At 37.9% G+C, this 18207-nt stretch overlaps 1 protein-coding gene across 3 annotated transcripts in view; it reads right to left on the bottom strand.

Moving 5' to 3' along the window:
• Positions 1-18207, bottom strand: part of LOC126251577 (ribonuclease 3) — a 271056-nt gene that overhangs the window by 180204 nt on the left and 72645 nt on the right. For 2 of the 3 annotated variants that reach the window (XM_049952103.1, XM_049952104.1), the window contains exons 13-14: positions 10577-10720; positions 4367-4587 (exon numbers count right to left, since the gene is read on the bottom strand). In XM_049952103.1, the coding sequence (XP_049808060.1) occupies positions 4367-4587; positions 10577-10720 (365 nt within the window). The remainder of the gene's footprint in view (positions 1-4366; positions 4588-10576; positions 10721-18207) is intronic. The other variant, XM_049952105.1, reaches the window with a different exon arrangement.

Here is an 18207-nt window from a genome sequence, read left to right as displayed (position 1 = left end):
GCAAAACTAAATGAATGAATGGAAGTACACTATTCCTGACTGTAAAGTTCCTCTGGAGGGAAGTATGTGGCTAAGTATGAACATAAGCAGAGCCAGAGTGAATACTGTATGTCCTGGCCCCATGCATAAAATTGATGTCAGGTTATTCGTAAAATATCATATCCCAGAATTTTGCTCTTGTTTCAGTTTTATCTTTGTTCTCTAAGTGACACAGGTCCATCTAAGACAAATGTGAACTCCTAACTATTCTGTCGGGCACCTCTGCCTCTGTCTTTATACTGTGTGGCAGACCATGTTCAACTTTACATATAGGTGTTTCCAGTCACTGTCCTATGAGGCCTGATGTGAGTGTACATGGTCAGTATTCTACACCAACAATGCCCTGCCACACTTAGCGCCTTCTTCATGTGATTCCATATGAGCTCCACCTTGGCAATTGGCCATGTCTATACGAACACCTGGTATTCTCTTTTTACTCTCAAGCGAAATCATTTTTCTGGTTTCTACCCTTTTTATTTCTGGCATTGCATTATCCCTATATGAAACAGTACTTCCAACCAGAATAATGACTGTTGAAGTCAACAAAGGGAACTGATGGCTACTGATGAATATCATAGCTAGAGGTCGCAATTATGATCCATGGAACATGCAGCTAACTAACTAACTAACTAACTTAGCATCATGTGAAGGCCAAAGAACTGTGGGCAGTCTGTATACATTTACAATTGTCATTCCTCATCCTCTGATTGCTATTATGTGTATGTCATCATCTGTTGACATTGTTAATGCAAATACTTCTTGAATGACAGTTCACATATACATTACACTTGCATAAAATTGATGTCAGGTTATTCGTAAAATATCATATCCCCGAATTTTGCTCTTGTTTCAGTTTTATCTTTGTTCTCTAAGTGATATTCTTGGATAAGTAGTAAACCCACCTTATATTTGCATGAGAGGTTTAAAACATATTGGTATTTAGACTTGCTTATGACCTCTTTGTTCAGTTGGATGCTTCATCCTATTTCCATTGTTAAGATTGTCCTGAAAAGGAGCCTTATCTTAATCTGAAATATTTTCAGTGTGTGTTGTGGTCATAAGATCAACAAATGTTGATTGATTGGCCACCACTTATTCTTGCTTATTTGCCACCATCTAGCGGACACATGCACAGCAGTCTGAAGCTAAATCCAACAGATGTGAGCAGTGATTATCTCTCCATTGATTCAGTCTGACAAGAAACATTTCTATGATGTTGATGTATGGAGTCTCCATTAAAATGACCTTGTAAGCACTGTACAAAATCACACAAGTGTAACGAATTGAGTGTTTGTTTACTTTTGAGCACGTAGTTTATTGTGATAACAAGCTTTTTCTATTCAGCATGGTTGATCTGAATATGAAACTTGTTTAGATATTGCACGGAACTGTGATATATAATAACAAGTAAGAGTGAGACAAAACTCCTTTTGTGTAAGATATACAGAATGCCCCAAATCTGTAGGGTCAAAATTATACTGTTGGTGGAGGATCCCAAACTAAGTACTCTTAGATAAGGACCTAAAGTTTGGAATAATAATATTTAGTTGTTTATTGATATTAATCACTCACACTTTATTGCAAAGATTTTAAGTCACAGGAACTGTTCAAAATGACAATTGCTAATTTCAATGCATACAACAATGCATAAATTTTGATGCACTCTTTCAAAATATCCCTGTTGTCCGTAGTTTAATTAGACAGGCAGCTACAACACTACTAATAAGTTTCTCTTCTGCTTCTATTGGAGTTTAAAACACCAATGATTTCCTATACTCAAAGAAATCGTTGGAGAAAGATCTGGTGATTGCACTGGCCAAGGGACAGGACCTCCGTTTCCAATCCCATGTTTAAAATATGTGTTGTGCAGGTACTCACTCTCATTAATGCTGAAATAGGATCATGCATTGCAATGCTGAAACAACATATTGGGGACAAGAACTGATACCGTTTTTTAACAACCAAGGCTACACATGTCAAATGAACTACAGGTAACTGCAAACAAGGTCCATCTTTCATGCTTGTGATAGAGTGAATATCTGTTAGTGATCTGACGTAAGCATGGCATATTGATTTTCATTACTACAGATGGCAGCTGAAACCACCACTGCAGTTGTGGGAGGACTCATTAAAGAGCAATGCAAACTCTTATGAAGTTCGATACTGCATTACTGTGCTAAATAATCCACTGACAGAACTAAACACTGAGAACAAAATCATTTGATCGCATTTTTATTGACATACAAAACACTTTATTGATCACTGAGGTGTAATTGGCACTCTACCAGTAATCTTCACACTGTATTCTTCATACTGTGAAATTCGTGGGCAAGCTGATTGGTTCTTATTACTGAATATTATTCAACGTGTTCCAATGCCACCTCCACAAATTATATTGTGTGAACAATTCTTTGTTGAGAACCTTAGGCAGTCGTCTGTGGCTTGTACACACCATTTAATTGTAAGTTTCTATGCCCTGTGCTAATTTTCTTGTAAGTACAGTAAAACCTTTTACTGGGTGGTGATGACCTCATCATTTAATGTCCAAAACCACTAGACATCATCATCATCATCATCATCATCACCATCACCATTATCGATACATATTGTGTAAATTCCCTCTGAACATTCTGTAGCATTGCTACCTAGTCTTAAGTGACATTTGTAAGTAGGTGCCATGGAACGTGTGTTAACTACTGCTAGCCAATAAGCACAGTGTGACAACACATAGTTTATAGAAACATGTATGCAAAAGGATTGTGAGATGTGCTAGCCATGCTCTGGGAAACCTGCACTGCACAGTGGTAATAGAGTGCATAGGACAGTGTCACCACACCACAGCTAGAGCTATGTTATAAGCTATGTGATGAAGCCAGGCAATACTGCAATAAGTGTGCACCAGGGCAGTACCAATAACTGCCAATTTTGAGACAGAGGTATTCAGAGCTCAACAGTACTATCGTGATACCAAAGTTATGACATCCGAGACCCGACACAGCGAGAAGAAGAAGCGTGTAGCTGATGTCTGAGCCTTGGCCTATGATGGGTGCCTGGCTCGCTTCCAAAGTCTGATGTCAGAATCACTGGATGCTGATGCATGTATCCTCCATCTAGACTGGGGGAAAGCTACCTGCTGTCTATCACTGATTGCTGTGCCGAAGTGGGAAGTGTTCACCTCCCACTGATTATGGAGAAATGTTGTCATTAAAAGCAACAAGATGTCATCTCAAGCACCAGTCAGTCACTGGGTCCCTCTGGCTCACCACTCACCTGCACCCTCAGCCAGCCGGCCCCTACAATTCATCTAGTTTTTAAGACAATATATCCCCCTGTACCGTACAGAAATGCATTTCCACAAATTGTGTAATGAGTAATGCTCCCTTTGACAGACAGTCATGTATTGTAAATAGTAGTAAACTCCATCATTAATATATCAAAGACAATCATGTATGGTTTTTAAATTTGGTACCATCAATGTCTACATGGAATACATTATTTGTTCTGAAACATAAGCAATTTGTAAATGTGTACCTCTCACGATTATTCATTCAACACTTTGCTGTGACTGAAACGTGTATTTCTGATGATTTGTTCAAAATACAAAGTTTAGAATTAAATGGCTGTATTTGTGCACACAGAGGCCAGTAAAACATAACATAAATACATTTATTAATTAAGCAAAGGCTCCACCAAACATTACTGCAGTCCAAAAATAAAAATGTCTAGTTTTCATATCTGAAGTATTCTACACTAAATTTTGCCCTTTTTGCTTATAATATGTGCCTGTAAGCTCTATAAGTCTTGCTGATTAGTACAAGCTTGTGTATGTGAGGATATTTCTCCAAAACTCTTACCACTGCTATCACTTCATAGCAGGATGCAGGAAATGGTTGTTATAAAAATTAGCATAAAACATGGAAGTTCTGCAGTGTCAAATTTAATTTGATGCTTTGGAAAGATATTTTTTGTTGCAGATGTTTCAGACTGATTATTACAGTTAGTTTAAAATTACTGACAAAAGAATGTTGAGGTATCTTCTTCCTTGAATGCTCCCATGTTCTTGACAATGTAACAGCTTACTGACAAAAATCCAAAATGGTAATTTCAAGACTATGAACAATATGTTCAATATCATGGCTATCAGTCATGGAAATCTCTAATTAGAGAGGAGAGAAAGATAGTACTGGGATGAGATAACAGCTAAGCATTGTAGTGAGTGACATTTGAGTCAAGCCCAAAACAAAAATATGACATACCTGAACACTTACATAAAACAGAAGACTGCTCTTTACATATATCTATTTGTACGGTATGATGAACTACAAACCTTAGCCAAAACAGCAAGGTGCTGGTTCTGGACTATAGCTGCTCTGTAAGTTGCCAGTCCTCCTTCTTCTAAGTCAGGAAACATGTGGAACAGATGAATAGAGGACAAAAATTCCACTACAGCATCACCCAAGAATTCCAGCCTTTCATTGTGAGTAATATTTGACTCAGTTTCTGTCTTTTTGCCAAAACGTGACATAATATTGATGAGTGTATTAATCCCTAGAACACAAAAACATAGTTTTTAATATTCAGGCAGTTTCTCTGCAACCGCTGACTCGTTTGTTTAATCATTTCCCCCTGCCCCCCCCCCTCTCTCTCCTTCCCCTCCCTCCCTCTTTCACACACACACACACACACACACACACACACATGGACTGCTGACAATAACACTGATCATAAATTGTACAGTTCACAAGTATCTTTCCATGACTATTCAAAAGACTGTGTAGGAGAAGGCTGCAATCTTACGCATAATTCTGGATGAATTAAAAGATGTTTCAATGTGAATCTTTTTGTATGCATATACTGTAGATATCCACAAACTCAAAATACACAAACCCTACAATCCTGGACGGCCCGTTGTTGCTGGTTCTTGTGCCCCAGTGAAGGAATTTTGGCCCTCATTGCCCAACACCTCCAACAAATTATCCATAATCTAGCCTCTCACATCAAAGATACCAACCATCTTCTTCACTGACGCTCCACCATCCCCACCCATTTACGTCCTGGATCCCTACTTGTCAGTGTTGGAAACACCTCCCTATACACCAACATCTATCATGCCCGTAGTCTTACCACTACTGAACGCTACCTTTTGTAATGTGCTTCAAACTATAAATCCACTCCCTAATTCCCAAACACCTTACTAACTTTGTACTAACTCCTTCTCCTTTAATGGGATGGTATACAAACAAATCCACAGCACAGCGATGAGCACCCGCATGACACCCTCCTGTGCTAAACTGTTTATCAGGCATCTAGAGGAGACCTTCCTAGCCTCCCTAAACAACAAACTCTAGCCTAGCTCAGATTCACCAATGTTTTGATAATCTGGATTAAGAGCCAAGACACCCAATATTCATTCCTTCATAACTGCAACACATTCTCTCCCATCCTCTTCAGCTGGGCCTCATCAACCCAATGTGGCACCTTCCTGGATGTTATACTCCCCCTCTCTGATGGTTCCATCCACACCTCTGTCCACATTACCCACTGATCTCCAACAATACTTGCATTTCAACAGCTGTCATTACTCCCATAACAAAAAATCCCTCCCACACAGCCTGGTCACCCAAGAACGGCATATCTGTAGTAACAAGAACTCCCTTACCCAGTATGCTGAGGGTCTCACCAAGGCCTTCACAGACAGATACTATCCCTATACCTAGTCCACTAAACAGATCTCCCATACTGTTTTCCCTCTCACCTCCAACCCTCCTACCACCCCAAGAACCAATCACACAGGAGTGCCCCCTTCATAATACATATCACCCCAGACTGGAATAACTGAACCACATCCTTTATCAAGGCTTTGATAACCTATCATCATGTTATGAAATGACGGACATCCTATGCCAGAACCTCCTGACTCCTCCTAAAAATGTGTTCCATCGCCGACCCAACCTCCACAACATCCTACACCATCCTTACGCCACTCCCAATCCCAGCCCCTTGCCACAAGGACCATATCCCTGTGGAAGACCCAGGTGCAAGATCTGCCCATTCCAGCCACCCAGCACTTCCTATTCCGCTCGTGTCACAGGCTTATCTGACCCCATCAGAGGCTGGGCCAACTGTGGAAGCAGCTGTGTCATATACCAACTCTGCTACATTGGACAGCTTTTTATATTGGTATGACTACCAGCCAGCTGCCAACCAGGGTGAACAGCCACCACCAAACTATGCCCAAGAGCAAAGTAGGCCACCCTGTTGCATAACATGCAGCTGAACATAACACATGTTTGGTTATGGCTGCTTCACTACCTGAGCCACTGGGATTCTGCCTCAACCACCAGCTTTTCTGAACTGTGAAGATGAGAGTTATCCTTACAACACGTTCTCTGCTCCTGAAATTATTCTGGTCTTAACCTACAGTAACATACTGTTCCCACTCTCTCCACCTAACAGGCACCTTGTCATCTTGGAAGTCTAGCCCTGCACTCTCTACCAGACAGCGGTACACCACCATTCCTTTCTCTTCCCCACCCCTCCAGATCACTGCTTTCATTCATGTTACAGCTGAATTCTGTTCCAGGTTGCTGGAGATGCAGTCATGTGTGCATGAGGTGTGCTTGCTTGTGTGAGTGAATGTGTGGGTGTGTTTCGTTTTCTTTTACTGTCTGTAACTTAACATGTCATATTTATGGTAAATAGCAATCTAGTTTTTCCTTACATTGTTTATATTTACTCTCTTAATAAAAACTGACAATAGCAGGTTAATTCCATTGCTGAACATGAGCAATTGTAGTTAATTCTTCTAGAGAACCTGGGATGCCACCTCAAAGAAATTATATGAGTTGGAAAACAACTACATTACATTGAATCATCAATCAATTTTGCATAAATATATTTTTCATCTAACTATGTTGTAACAGAAAAGTGCAGGAGACTTCTTTGACAACAGTATTATTAAGTCCCGAGATCAACATCAAGAGCTGCTAAAGGCAAATAGTTAGTCACACTTTCGTACAATGAAATGGTGCCTCTGTAAATGACTGAGCAGTGGCTTTATGAAGAATGGTCAACACAGATACACAGATGCACTCATTTAACAAATATCGTACCACCACTTCAACAAATTGTTCAGGAAGTAAGTGCTGCATTTAAGGATAATGAGCTTCCTGTCCACTACTTTGAAGAGTATAATTAACATAACTGGAAAAAGCAACACTGAATTTAAAGTAATTTATGATAAAAGAAGTAAAGATAAACTTTGAGGTGTTTGGTGGCACATAAATAAGACTGAAAACATTCCTAAGTGTTCATATTATATCTTTCTTCAGGGCTAACTGACACAGAATACACACATATTTGCCTACATGGCTACATTGCCCCAGGCAACAAATAAAAATAATAATAATTTCATGGGGCACAACAGGCTGGTGCAGGTCTTTTAATTTGATGCCACTCAGTGATTTCCACGTCACTGAGTGACATGTGTCCTAGTAATCCTACTATTTATTGGGGATCTACAGTTTAACATGGAATCTAAACCACAAGTTTTTTCTGGTGGTTCCAGGGATGGAAATCAAACCTAAGATTAAAATTACAAACTTTTTGACCATTTTGATTACAAAAACTGACTTTACTGATTTGGACATAAAAAGCAGACTATATACAGACTCAAATTTCTCATCAGCAAAGAGGGGTCTTGAAAGCATTTTTTTTAATTCCACCACCACCACCACCACCACCACCACCACCACCAAACCCCACAGCCAGCCAACTCACACCTACTTATTGTTTTGATTGTAAACAAGTTATAAAACTATTTTACAGTACATTTCCCATACGTTTATTTAAGTAATCCAGTTGATCAGAAGTATATGATTTTATAAAGACAGCTACATTACCTAAAACAATAAAAAAATTAGAATTACTATTCCTTACAGTATGAAGTGAAGAAAAAATACATATGCACAGAGAGAGGGAGGAGAGAAAGAGAGAAAGAAAGAAAGAAAGAAAGAGCAGCATTTGCACTTATTATTATCATCAACGTATGCATCAATTACAACAACAAATTCAATAAACATTTAAGCAAAGAGATACACATATGCAACTATTTATACTACATAACATTAAATGGCCCAGATTACACATGAATAATTGAAAACTCAATCCAGTGGAGCGCATCATTGGATGCTTCATGCAGACTCTTGATAACACCAGGGAAAAGTATGTTAGGGCACCCATTTGCAATGTGACTCATTATATGAATATCAACACAGTCACATGCACTGTCACTTGTGCATGTCTGTTAAATTCTACAGTAAAATTTACTGTCTATTCCCAGGTTAAAATTTTCTTGCTGGTACAGGGTCCCACTGTATCCTACACAGTGGTGGACTACCAGGAAATATTCAAATTTCACCTCCATATTATGTTACACTAAAAAAAATAATCAGCACTAATTAGCTAAAAAACTTCACAATTAATCAGATAATATTGACGGCTCCAAGTATTCACATCGTAACTCCAAACTGCCAGTTTTGCAGGAGAAGCAAAAGAAGTTTAAAATGAACAGTATAATCCAAATGCATTTCAATTTTTTTTTTTTTTGACAGATAAACATATACAAATGAAGGGTTTTCAAACATCCTATTCTAAAATGCTCTACCTGTTTTCAAAAATGGACTTTGCAGACTTCTGATGTTTTTCTCTGGCAAAAATCTACATCATATTTCCTTAAGTTGCGTTCCAATAGCTTTATGATAACAAAAACTGAGAAAGTAATATATTATGATGTTCTTATGCATTTTCTACAAGAGATCCTCATTCATCAGTACTTCGTACATCACAATGAGTACATTCTGCTGTATTGGTTTATCTTGAAATGGGCTTTGATAAAAATGATGATAAGCAGTTGGGATACACTTGCTGTCGCTTAAGGGCAAGAGATCCTTCAACTTCTGTTTACTGATCAGCAGAAGCCCATGAAATGCCTGTTCCAGGATCTCGCAGGGTGATAGTAGCCTTTCTCTAGATCGCTTCTGGACAAAGACACACTTTGTTTCTTCTTGGTAGGTGCACTTAAAGTACACTTTGTATGCTCTTTCTTCTCAGACAGCTATTTCCCAGGGTACTTCACTGCATATCACCTTATATTTACTGGTGTCATACATCCACTGTTGCTTTTGCACCACTTTTTTTGAGTCATATATTAAGTCCTGGCCCATTTTGTTAGCTGCGTATGGCTTGCCAGTGACCTTACTCATTCGATTTAAAGTGACTTACTGATCCAGAATGTGCACAGATTGGTTCGTCTTTCGATCAGGGCATGCACTCAGTCACCTTCATTCTGGGAGTGCCCCTTATCTAGAAAGTGATGTGTGATTGATATTTCAACTTTAGTAATGTAATGACAAACATAGAAAACAGAAATCTGTTCCTATTTTGCTCTCCACAGCTATCCAAATAAGAGTCTGAATGTTTTGTTACATTTACTGGTGTGCATCTGTAACAAATGGTAAAGACAGCTGGCTATTTCATTTGGACCACAATGGGCAATGGCCTTATGCCAAATGTAACAGTGCCCTCTCTTGTTCCCCATGTTGTATACTATTAAACTGAAGATGAAATGTTTCCATTTGTAGTAAGACAGGTTTACATCAAACTGAGGAGTATCCAATGCTGCACTGCAATGATAATGGATTTGACTGAGATTGCAGTAATTTTGGCTTCTTCTTTGAGTTCCCTGACAATAGCTTCTGTGGAAGGCATATTTGTTTGCCAACTTTGCTTTCTCTTCTCCAGAAGAACTAGTGTAAAGTTCGCACAGGTCACACAAATTCTTTTTAGGCCAAAAGAAAGACAAATTATGTTCTTGGTTGAATACATCAGTGCATTGCCATAATGTGCCATGTTTCAAGGAGACATACACACTTTCCTTGATCCATTCTTGGTACATTCTATGCATCTCTGCAATGCTCAGTTCGGTGTCAAGGTATTTTTGGGTAATTTCTCTCCTTGTGTAATGTGACTCTACAAAAGGAAAGTTGTTTACATTTCAGGTTGTAGTGTATTCCCCCCTTTTGGAATGCTTTACTCTCACATCAAATGACAAAACACTATCTGCCCCCAGTTTTTTTATGGCAGTCCTCACCCATATACCTGTAATACAGAGGGTATGCAGAAACATTTTCTGACATACGTTAATCTTATTCCCATCAAGTGTTAGAGAATAAAGTCCTGAAATGTTTCTTCTTGATTCAGTCACATTTCAGATCTTTTTCCTACTAACATTTATCACATGTCGAAAGATGAATTCTCACTGTCTGCTATGATCTCCTATCTGCCAAAACTGTTCAAAAATACCCTGCCTGTTTTCTTGGGTAAACTTATCACGCCATTTCAGTTGGCAGAAGCTGGGATCACATCCAGGCTTCGTTAATCTAGCTTGGATTTCTGTAATTTTGTTGGTCTTTATGTGCCAAACCTCTGTTGAGGGATTCCTTCACTCTATTTACTATACAGGAGGAAGGATTCCTACCTCTTTCAGGGCTCTTCCTTTCATTACTTGAGCATTGCTGTGTTTTAACATAGTCTGGGGAGGAGCGTGTTGCATTATGTTCCACTGTGGAGGTGGATGGAGAACCACTTAAGGGCTGCCCATCAGTTTGTAAGGAGTTCTCTCCTGCAATAAAAATGTGTACTGTTAAAATGAAATGCTTAAATTACATTGTTTCCCAAAATACATGTGCTACAAAAACTTCCACCCTTGTCTTTCTTATGTTTCGCTTTCAACTGCATTCTCTTTTGCTCCTTCTCATCATTGCTGCTTGATAAACCGTCAGCTGTTGTGACAATAAAAATCAGGCTCGGTAACAGAGTCACCACTATTCTCAGAATGTGAGGAATCAATAATTTTTGCCCATTTTCCTGTTGTCACCAGTTCAACTGTACAAAAACAAAGCTTCTCTAAAGCCAGGTCTACACATAATGTTTTATAGTCAGTCTCACATGATCATACAAGACTGACGACTAGACTGACACAAATCGTGCAGCTAATTCACTCAGTTTTTTGATCAGTCTTTCGCTCAGTCATTCCGAAATCATCATGGAGGAAAACAGTTATAGTATTGAAGAATGTTGCAGAAGCTACCCTTAAACTGAACATGAAAACAAAGTCTACATGTTGTTCAGGTCGTCCTGGAATTGGTTGTTGAGGAGAGGGACATTCTCCTACATGGATCTTATCCGAGAACTACAGCAGGAACCAGGCGACTGGAATGATTACTTATGTGTGGACACAGAAACGTACTGTAAACTGTTAAAGCTTGTAACTCCAGAAATTGAAAAGGAAGACAATGACATGGGAGTAACTATCAGCTGCCACAAGAGACTTGCAGCAACATTAAGGGTTTTAGTGACTGGCTGGAGCTAGAATTTGCAGAAAATATTGTATTCATAAATTAGGATCTGTACAATTTTATGTATCATTCCCAAAATTACCATTTAGTGTTAGCAATTAATATTTAGAAATTCTTGGTAAGCTTGAGGAATTACATATATTTATTATGTAACTACCTGTACTGTATGACTGGGTTGTGGGAAACTTTGATGCTACTGGGGAGATTTTCCTGATAATTATAAGCAAAATTGTCTTGAATTACACTCAGTGCCCTGGAAGAACCAGCACAGTTAACAACTGCAAAGTCTTTTGTTAATGCTTCCAGGTCAGCTTAAGAAAGTATCATCATTAATCAGCTTTCTCGCAAGTGCATGTTGGTTCTCTGTAAGATCATATAATTTAATTTATGTGCTACATATTTTCCATAAGCATCAAATTCATTGTTAGAATGAATGGTCTTACATGTTTGACCATGATCTTCTTGGGTGCTGGTCTTCAACATGCAAGAAGGGAAATAAATCAAAGTAGCACATAGAATATTTCCAAATTTATTCTGTTCCAGCTCTAGATCACATGGACACTTCCATTTTTGCATTCTGTTTGCAGTAAACTGTTCCAAATGAATTGATCTTTTTGGTGAGCAGTCCTTTTGCTGCTTTACAATCCCCTTCCTTGTATTATTAATTAAAGTGGCGTATGCCTGGTTTTTCTTCTCTCGGTTCTGTAAACCTCAGATTTTACTTGCCCAAGGCAAGGAAAACTATGATGCAGCTCTATGAACTCCATGAAAATACTGAGAGTCCAGTGCCATAAGTCTGCCATTTTCTTTCGCTACTGCACGCACTAAAATAACAGTTGGAACCACTAGCATCACCAAGAGTGGGCTGGCAGCAGATCTAAGTTCGAGCAATAAGACTGACATGCGTCAACATGCACAGACTTGTCAGCAATCTTTCATATACACAAAGCTCCAGCCCATCAGTCTTTTGCAACTTTGGCAAACTTGATTCAGTTCATGCAAGACTGTGAAACTTCAATTCACATGTAACGTTTTATTTGACTAATCTGGCATGATCAGGTAAGACTGACCACAAAACGTTACATGTAGACCAGGCCTTAGATCAGTTGGTACGACAAAACTAAGAATTGGTATTATGTTGATACAATAATGCACATAAAGTACATAAACAAGCTTGCCTTTTGACACTAAATCTGTGCTACTATTCGGGTGTTCTTTTGGAGACCAGGTATTACAGCCTCCAGCTTCAGGAGGAGACGATTCCCTGTCATTTACAGTTCGGTCTCCTGTAGAAAGAAATGGGTGGCTTCAAATAATAATTATTGCTGCGACAACACACATTATTATTTTTGGTGCTAAATAGAACTATGCAGCCAACAAATTATGAAAAATATTCTTAATCTGTATACAAAATGAGTATTTACTACTATCTACAGAATTTCAGGGCTCTTTTCAGGTTTCCAATTCTCTATACAAAATTTTGTTCTTTATCATTGTTGATACAAGAGAAAATTAGTACTTACGTTCAACAGCATTCATTAGGTTGAGAACCTTGCTCATTATTTTCAATGTTTGACTTGATTACACAATTAGTGAAGAGCTTAATTACTGACACCAATTATAAAAGCAGCGAAATCAAAATCCATTCACACAGCTCCATACTAATTCTTGTTCTATGCGAAATCACTGGTTATACTTGTACTGATGAGCACATCTATAATCAGCATAGATATTATTAGCTACAAGCTACCTTGAATGACAATGCTCCCAAATAAATGATAAACATCGTGCACTTGTAAACAGTAAACTTTCCCTGCACAAATGTCATAACTGCAGTTATGATGTCAATTGAGTTACCATTCTCCTACGAAAAACACTGCAACATAAACTGTGATTGTTTTCATCAGTGAATAAATTCCTTAGATGACTTACAATATTCTGAAGACTGCTATTGCTGCTACAGATTGCGCAGCTAGGGATATGATTTTTATGGAGGAGAAAAAGATTGATGTCACAATACTGGTGAACATAACTCAATTTGGCCATTTTTGGACTTTATAATGTTATATACACTAGCCATGAAATACAAATAAACAATGTCCCCATGTAACTTCATAACTACGTAAAAATGTTATTGTGATCGTCAGTCAGAAGACAAATATGGAAAAATATATCTTATAATAACATTCTAATAAAAATGTTTGGTCAAAGATTTTTGTTAAAGAGGCCAAATGGAAATGAACTCTGTGTATCTTTTGCTGTAAAACAAATGATATGGCATTTAATTTCTTCTCGCCATTCTGTGGTGTCTTCATTTGTCTGGCTGTTGTAGAGTAAGCACATGTCTCTACGTACCATATCTATAAATGAAATACAAGATTTTTTTGTAAATGTGTAAGTGGAATTTAATTATGGTATCACACCTGATAATGTCCCAGGAAAATAACAATAACTTTCAATGAACATTTAGAGGTCAGGACTGGTGACAAATTGTTCACAGATAGAATAACAGAACATATCACGTGTTTTCTCGTTAGCTGTTCAATACTGCTAAGTAGAACCACTAAGTAGAACCAACCTCAGATTGTGTGGCCAATCATTTCTTTTCATTCCATATGTATATTTATTTACTTGAGAATCATGTTAGATTGGTTGGGCAATAACCTTCAAACAATGACATCGACAGGTGCTTCAATGGCTTGATATTAATAGATGGCAGTCTGATAATTACAAGAATATATAACTTACATGTTTTAACAATAATCATTAATTTCATTTATCTTTCTTTTTTTAAGTATGCCATTATGCCAGTATGTTTCGCTCGTCTGTCATGGAGTAGCATAATAATCAGTTTCTATTTGCCATGATATTCTGGGAAAAGTTTTCATAATAGTAATATCCCAGGTCTTTCTCTTGTTATATAAATTCAAGAGGCAAACATTTCAATGGCACTAACATGGGGTGCAATAAATGAAGAACTGTATTATATATGTCTATATGTGTTCTTTTCTTTTGCATGTAACTATGTGGATAGAAGCCATTGATGTAAACAAAAACTGTGGCGAAAAATTGTAAAAGGAAGAATTTATCCAAATTATAGCATTTCTTTGTGTGTGTGTGTGTGTGTGTGTGTGTGTGTGTGTGTGTGTGTGTGTGTGTGTGTGTGTTTGTTTGCCTATACATTACGACGACATAATCAGGTAAGAGCACCACTGATCCACATTTACATTTTTTAAATTGCTAAAATTTTCTTACAATGTCATAAGCAGCTCATGGTTAACATCTGTCACAATTATTGCAGATTTTTTAACTACGAATATTAGTACGTGTGGAATTCATTATGGTAACACTGGGAGTCAAAGCAACATGGCCACTTTTAAGGTGTTTGCGAACAAGATGGATGGAGATTGTCTGTCTTATGTTTGAATTAGAGGCATCCATCATTTTATTGTGTCTTAATTTAGCTTTTCTGGGCACCTGCGTAACAAAATATTTATATATGCTGTGCAGTGATGTGTTTTAGAAAAATCTGTCATTCTGTAGTGCAACAAAATCGGAAAAGTTATGAAGCTGGAAGATTTAGAAAATGTTGAAAATAGTTCAAATGTTGATGGGAACAATGTAGTCAATCCAACAACGCCTGATGTAGATTTACATACTGCACAAGATGATAAAAACATGCAATCTGAATAAACAGAAAAAATTCTGCAAAAGGGTGCTACTCACAATCCATGCAGAGCAGAGCTCAAAATGTTGATGAATGATAATTTCCAATGTCTTGGAGAGAAACAAGCAGAACAAATAAATATGGCTCTTGAGTGAGTCACACAACAGGAGTGTAAACCATTAACGGCCAGTTTTTATAAACTGTTTCAACACCAAGCAAAACAGATTAACTCAACTCTTGAGTGTGTTTCCAGGGAATACTCACAACACGTGAGGACTGATTTTGATCGTATTGCAAAAGAACAATTAAAGATCAATTTTGAATAGTTTGCAAAGCAGCAAACCTATTAGATTACTGAAAAATTTGATGTGATCTGTACCAAAACGGTAGCTTTAAAATATGCTTATCAGGGAATACCTGAAACAGAAAAAAGTTACTGGACAATGACGGCATGCTAAAAATTGCGCACGATACACTGCAGGGAAATGTCACTCAACTTACAAAGCAGCTGAATGAATTAACCATTAGCCAAGAATTGAAAATTAGTGAGAGATTCACAGTACAGAATTGGTGGATGATTTCAATTGCTGGTTAGGGGAGAAGGATATCTTAGTCAATACAAAACTCGATACTGAATTATGTGTTGCTGTGCAGTCTATAGCTGCTCAGGCATCACTTGTAGCAGGAGCTGTGGGCAAAAATGTCCAAGTCAACTTGTCACAAATTAAAAAGATGTTAAACAGTGAATTACTGGACTGACACGATAGTGTAAACACACACGTCACTGACATGTGTCCTGAGTCATTACCATAAAGAGTACCAGACATGATGTATCCAACACCAACAACTGATCATGACTTGTATGTAAACATAACTCAGTGTAATCATTTTCACAGAGATGTATCGAGGCCGGCTAGTCTATATTGCCCACTACTCAACCAAATTGGTGGGGCTCGTCCAACTCTGACAACCATTTTACTAGAGGAAAGCCTCTTAAAACACCAACAGTTTCAGGTTTTCACACAAGATCCTTACCCAATTGTGTTTATAAAAGATTTCTGAGGATTACTACTACAGTCTTGGAATGAGAGACAGAAAATTCTATTTCTCACTTCTCACATTCAGGGAGATGCTGCTTTATGGGCAACCATTGCAGCATAAACTTGTACAACATATTATGACTCTGAAAAGACTTTCATCACAAAGTATTGATCAACATGTGCTCAGGAAATCTGAAACAGCAAAGTCTTTGAAAGTGCTCTGGGCCTTATGTTGCAAAACACGTTATTGGGATGAACACCTAGTAAACTGCCCACACCATTACATGAAAAACTCTTTCATGTGCTGGACAATGACTTGGAAAATTTCTTATCCATCTTGGATTTCATAGATCTAATCCAGGAAGACCCTATGAGTTGCAACGGCAATGGTGGAGGGCAGCCTCCGGCTGCAACAACAACCAAGTGCATTTAGCAGGGCAGTGTGGCAACAGTGCAGTGTTGTATCATGGAAACATACTCCAAAATAGACAGCATTGCACAAAGTCAGGAGACAACAAAATCAAAATAATGGACATCATTTTACTCTCAGATGCAATGGCCTTCACAATAACATAAACAATGGTAGATGGAAACCACAGTATTCTAGCTAGTGACAGCTAGATTTTTTGCGCATGCTGCAGAATAATTATAATAATAACAATGGCCCTGTTGTACCTATAAAAACATGGGGCCTCCACCTAATTGGTTGCCAATCTCACAGAAGCACTTGATATGAGTTATAGAGGTGTCCAAGGAACGGCCCTCCAACAATGCCCGCATGTCTAACACCAACCTCATTACGGTCCCTGATGACAGGGATGGAATGGAAGAAATAGCCAGCATGAACAGCTTCACATGCTATGATACAGTGAAGACGCCAGTATTCGAGAAGAGTTTTGTGGAGATTTCGAATCATGCATACAACCTAGCTGAACTAGCCAACCTGCTATGTAAATATATAAATAGCTTCTCGCATAAGGCTACAGCTTCAGCTGCCAGAGACTGTGTGTGAGTTGCGTTTGTGTGTGTGTGATCTTTTTTTTTTTGACAAAGGCCTTGTTCGGCAAAAGCTCATTTTGTGACAGTCCTTTTGTTGTGCCTATCTGCGACTCAGCATTTCCACTGTATGGTGAGTAGTGACTATCCTTTTTCATAATATTGCTTTAATACATGGAGGAGTCCCCCATCAGATGTATTGTCATGTAACCTATTCCATTCCCTAGGCCTTAAGGGAGACAATAAAAAAGGAAAGATAATTACACGTGTGGAACTGGTAACTTATCCTTCTTCAAATAAAATAAAAAAATGCTATCACCAGGAGGATCTCAAAGGGTATTCGGTCTAGAAAGATTATTCTCTACAATGAATCTGTATGTAATATGTTTTAGTTGAGGTGTAAAACTGCACAAAAATAAGTGTTTTTTTATTCTGGATATGTGTGCAAAGTCACCACATAGTGTACTGATTAAAGCAAAGATAGTATAAGTATGGCACTTGTTTCATAGCAAGGTGTGAAACACGAGCAATATTTAGTACCTGTACATAAACACAGTTCATCTACACTACAAATCTGAAGAACACTTCTTGTAACATGAAAGAGCTTTTGTAATTAAGTATAAACTGTAGATACTTTGTTTAAGTCTCAAAAGTCGAAGAAGGATATGCAGTTTTGCTAATGATATGCAAATATATTTGTATAAATACTGACTGAAATTTAAACACATACTTTGCAATTGCAGAAATAATTTCTTTCTCCATGGACTAACTAGGCAATGACGTGTAGAGCCATAAACTGTAAATGTGTCACAGAAAGCTTAGCATTCATGTTCAATAATTTGAGAATAGTGATCTATGACAGATGTAGTACATGAATGAACACTAGAATATGAACAATAAAATGACAATTTTGCTCTGAAGACACACAGTATGGGTGAAAAGCAACACAAAGAGCATGTAAATACAAAGCAGTAGCTATGCTAGCAGGATACAAATATGTAAATATTTATGGCTTGTGTTTCATTTTATTAGTTTGTATGTAATGGTT

This window comes from Schistocerca nitens, chromosome 4 (assembly GCF_023898315.1).
Source record: "Schistocerca nitens isolate TAMUIC-IGC-003100 chromosome 4, iqSchNite1.1, whole genome shotgun sequence".
NCBI classification, from domain to species: Eukaryota; Metazoa; Arthropoda; class Insecta; order Orthoptera; family Acrididae; genus Schistocerca; species Schistocerca nitens.
Note: the sequence above shows the minus strand (reverse complement) of the source record. Positions and strands in the feature narration are given on the sequence as shown.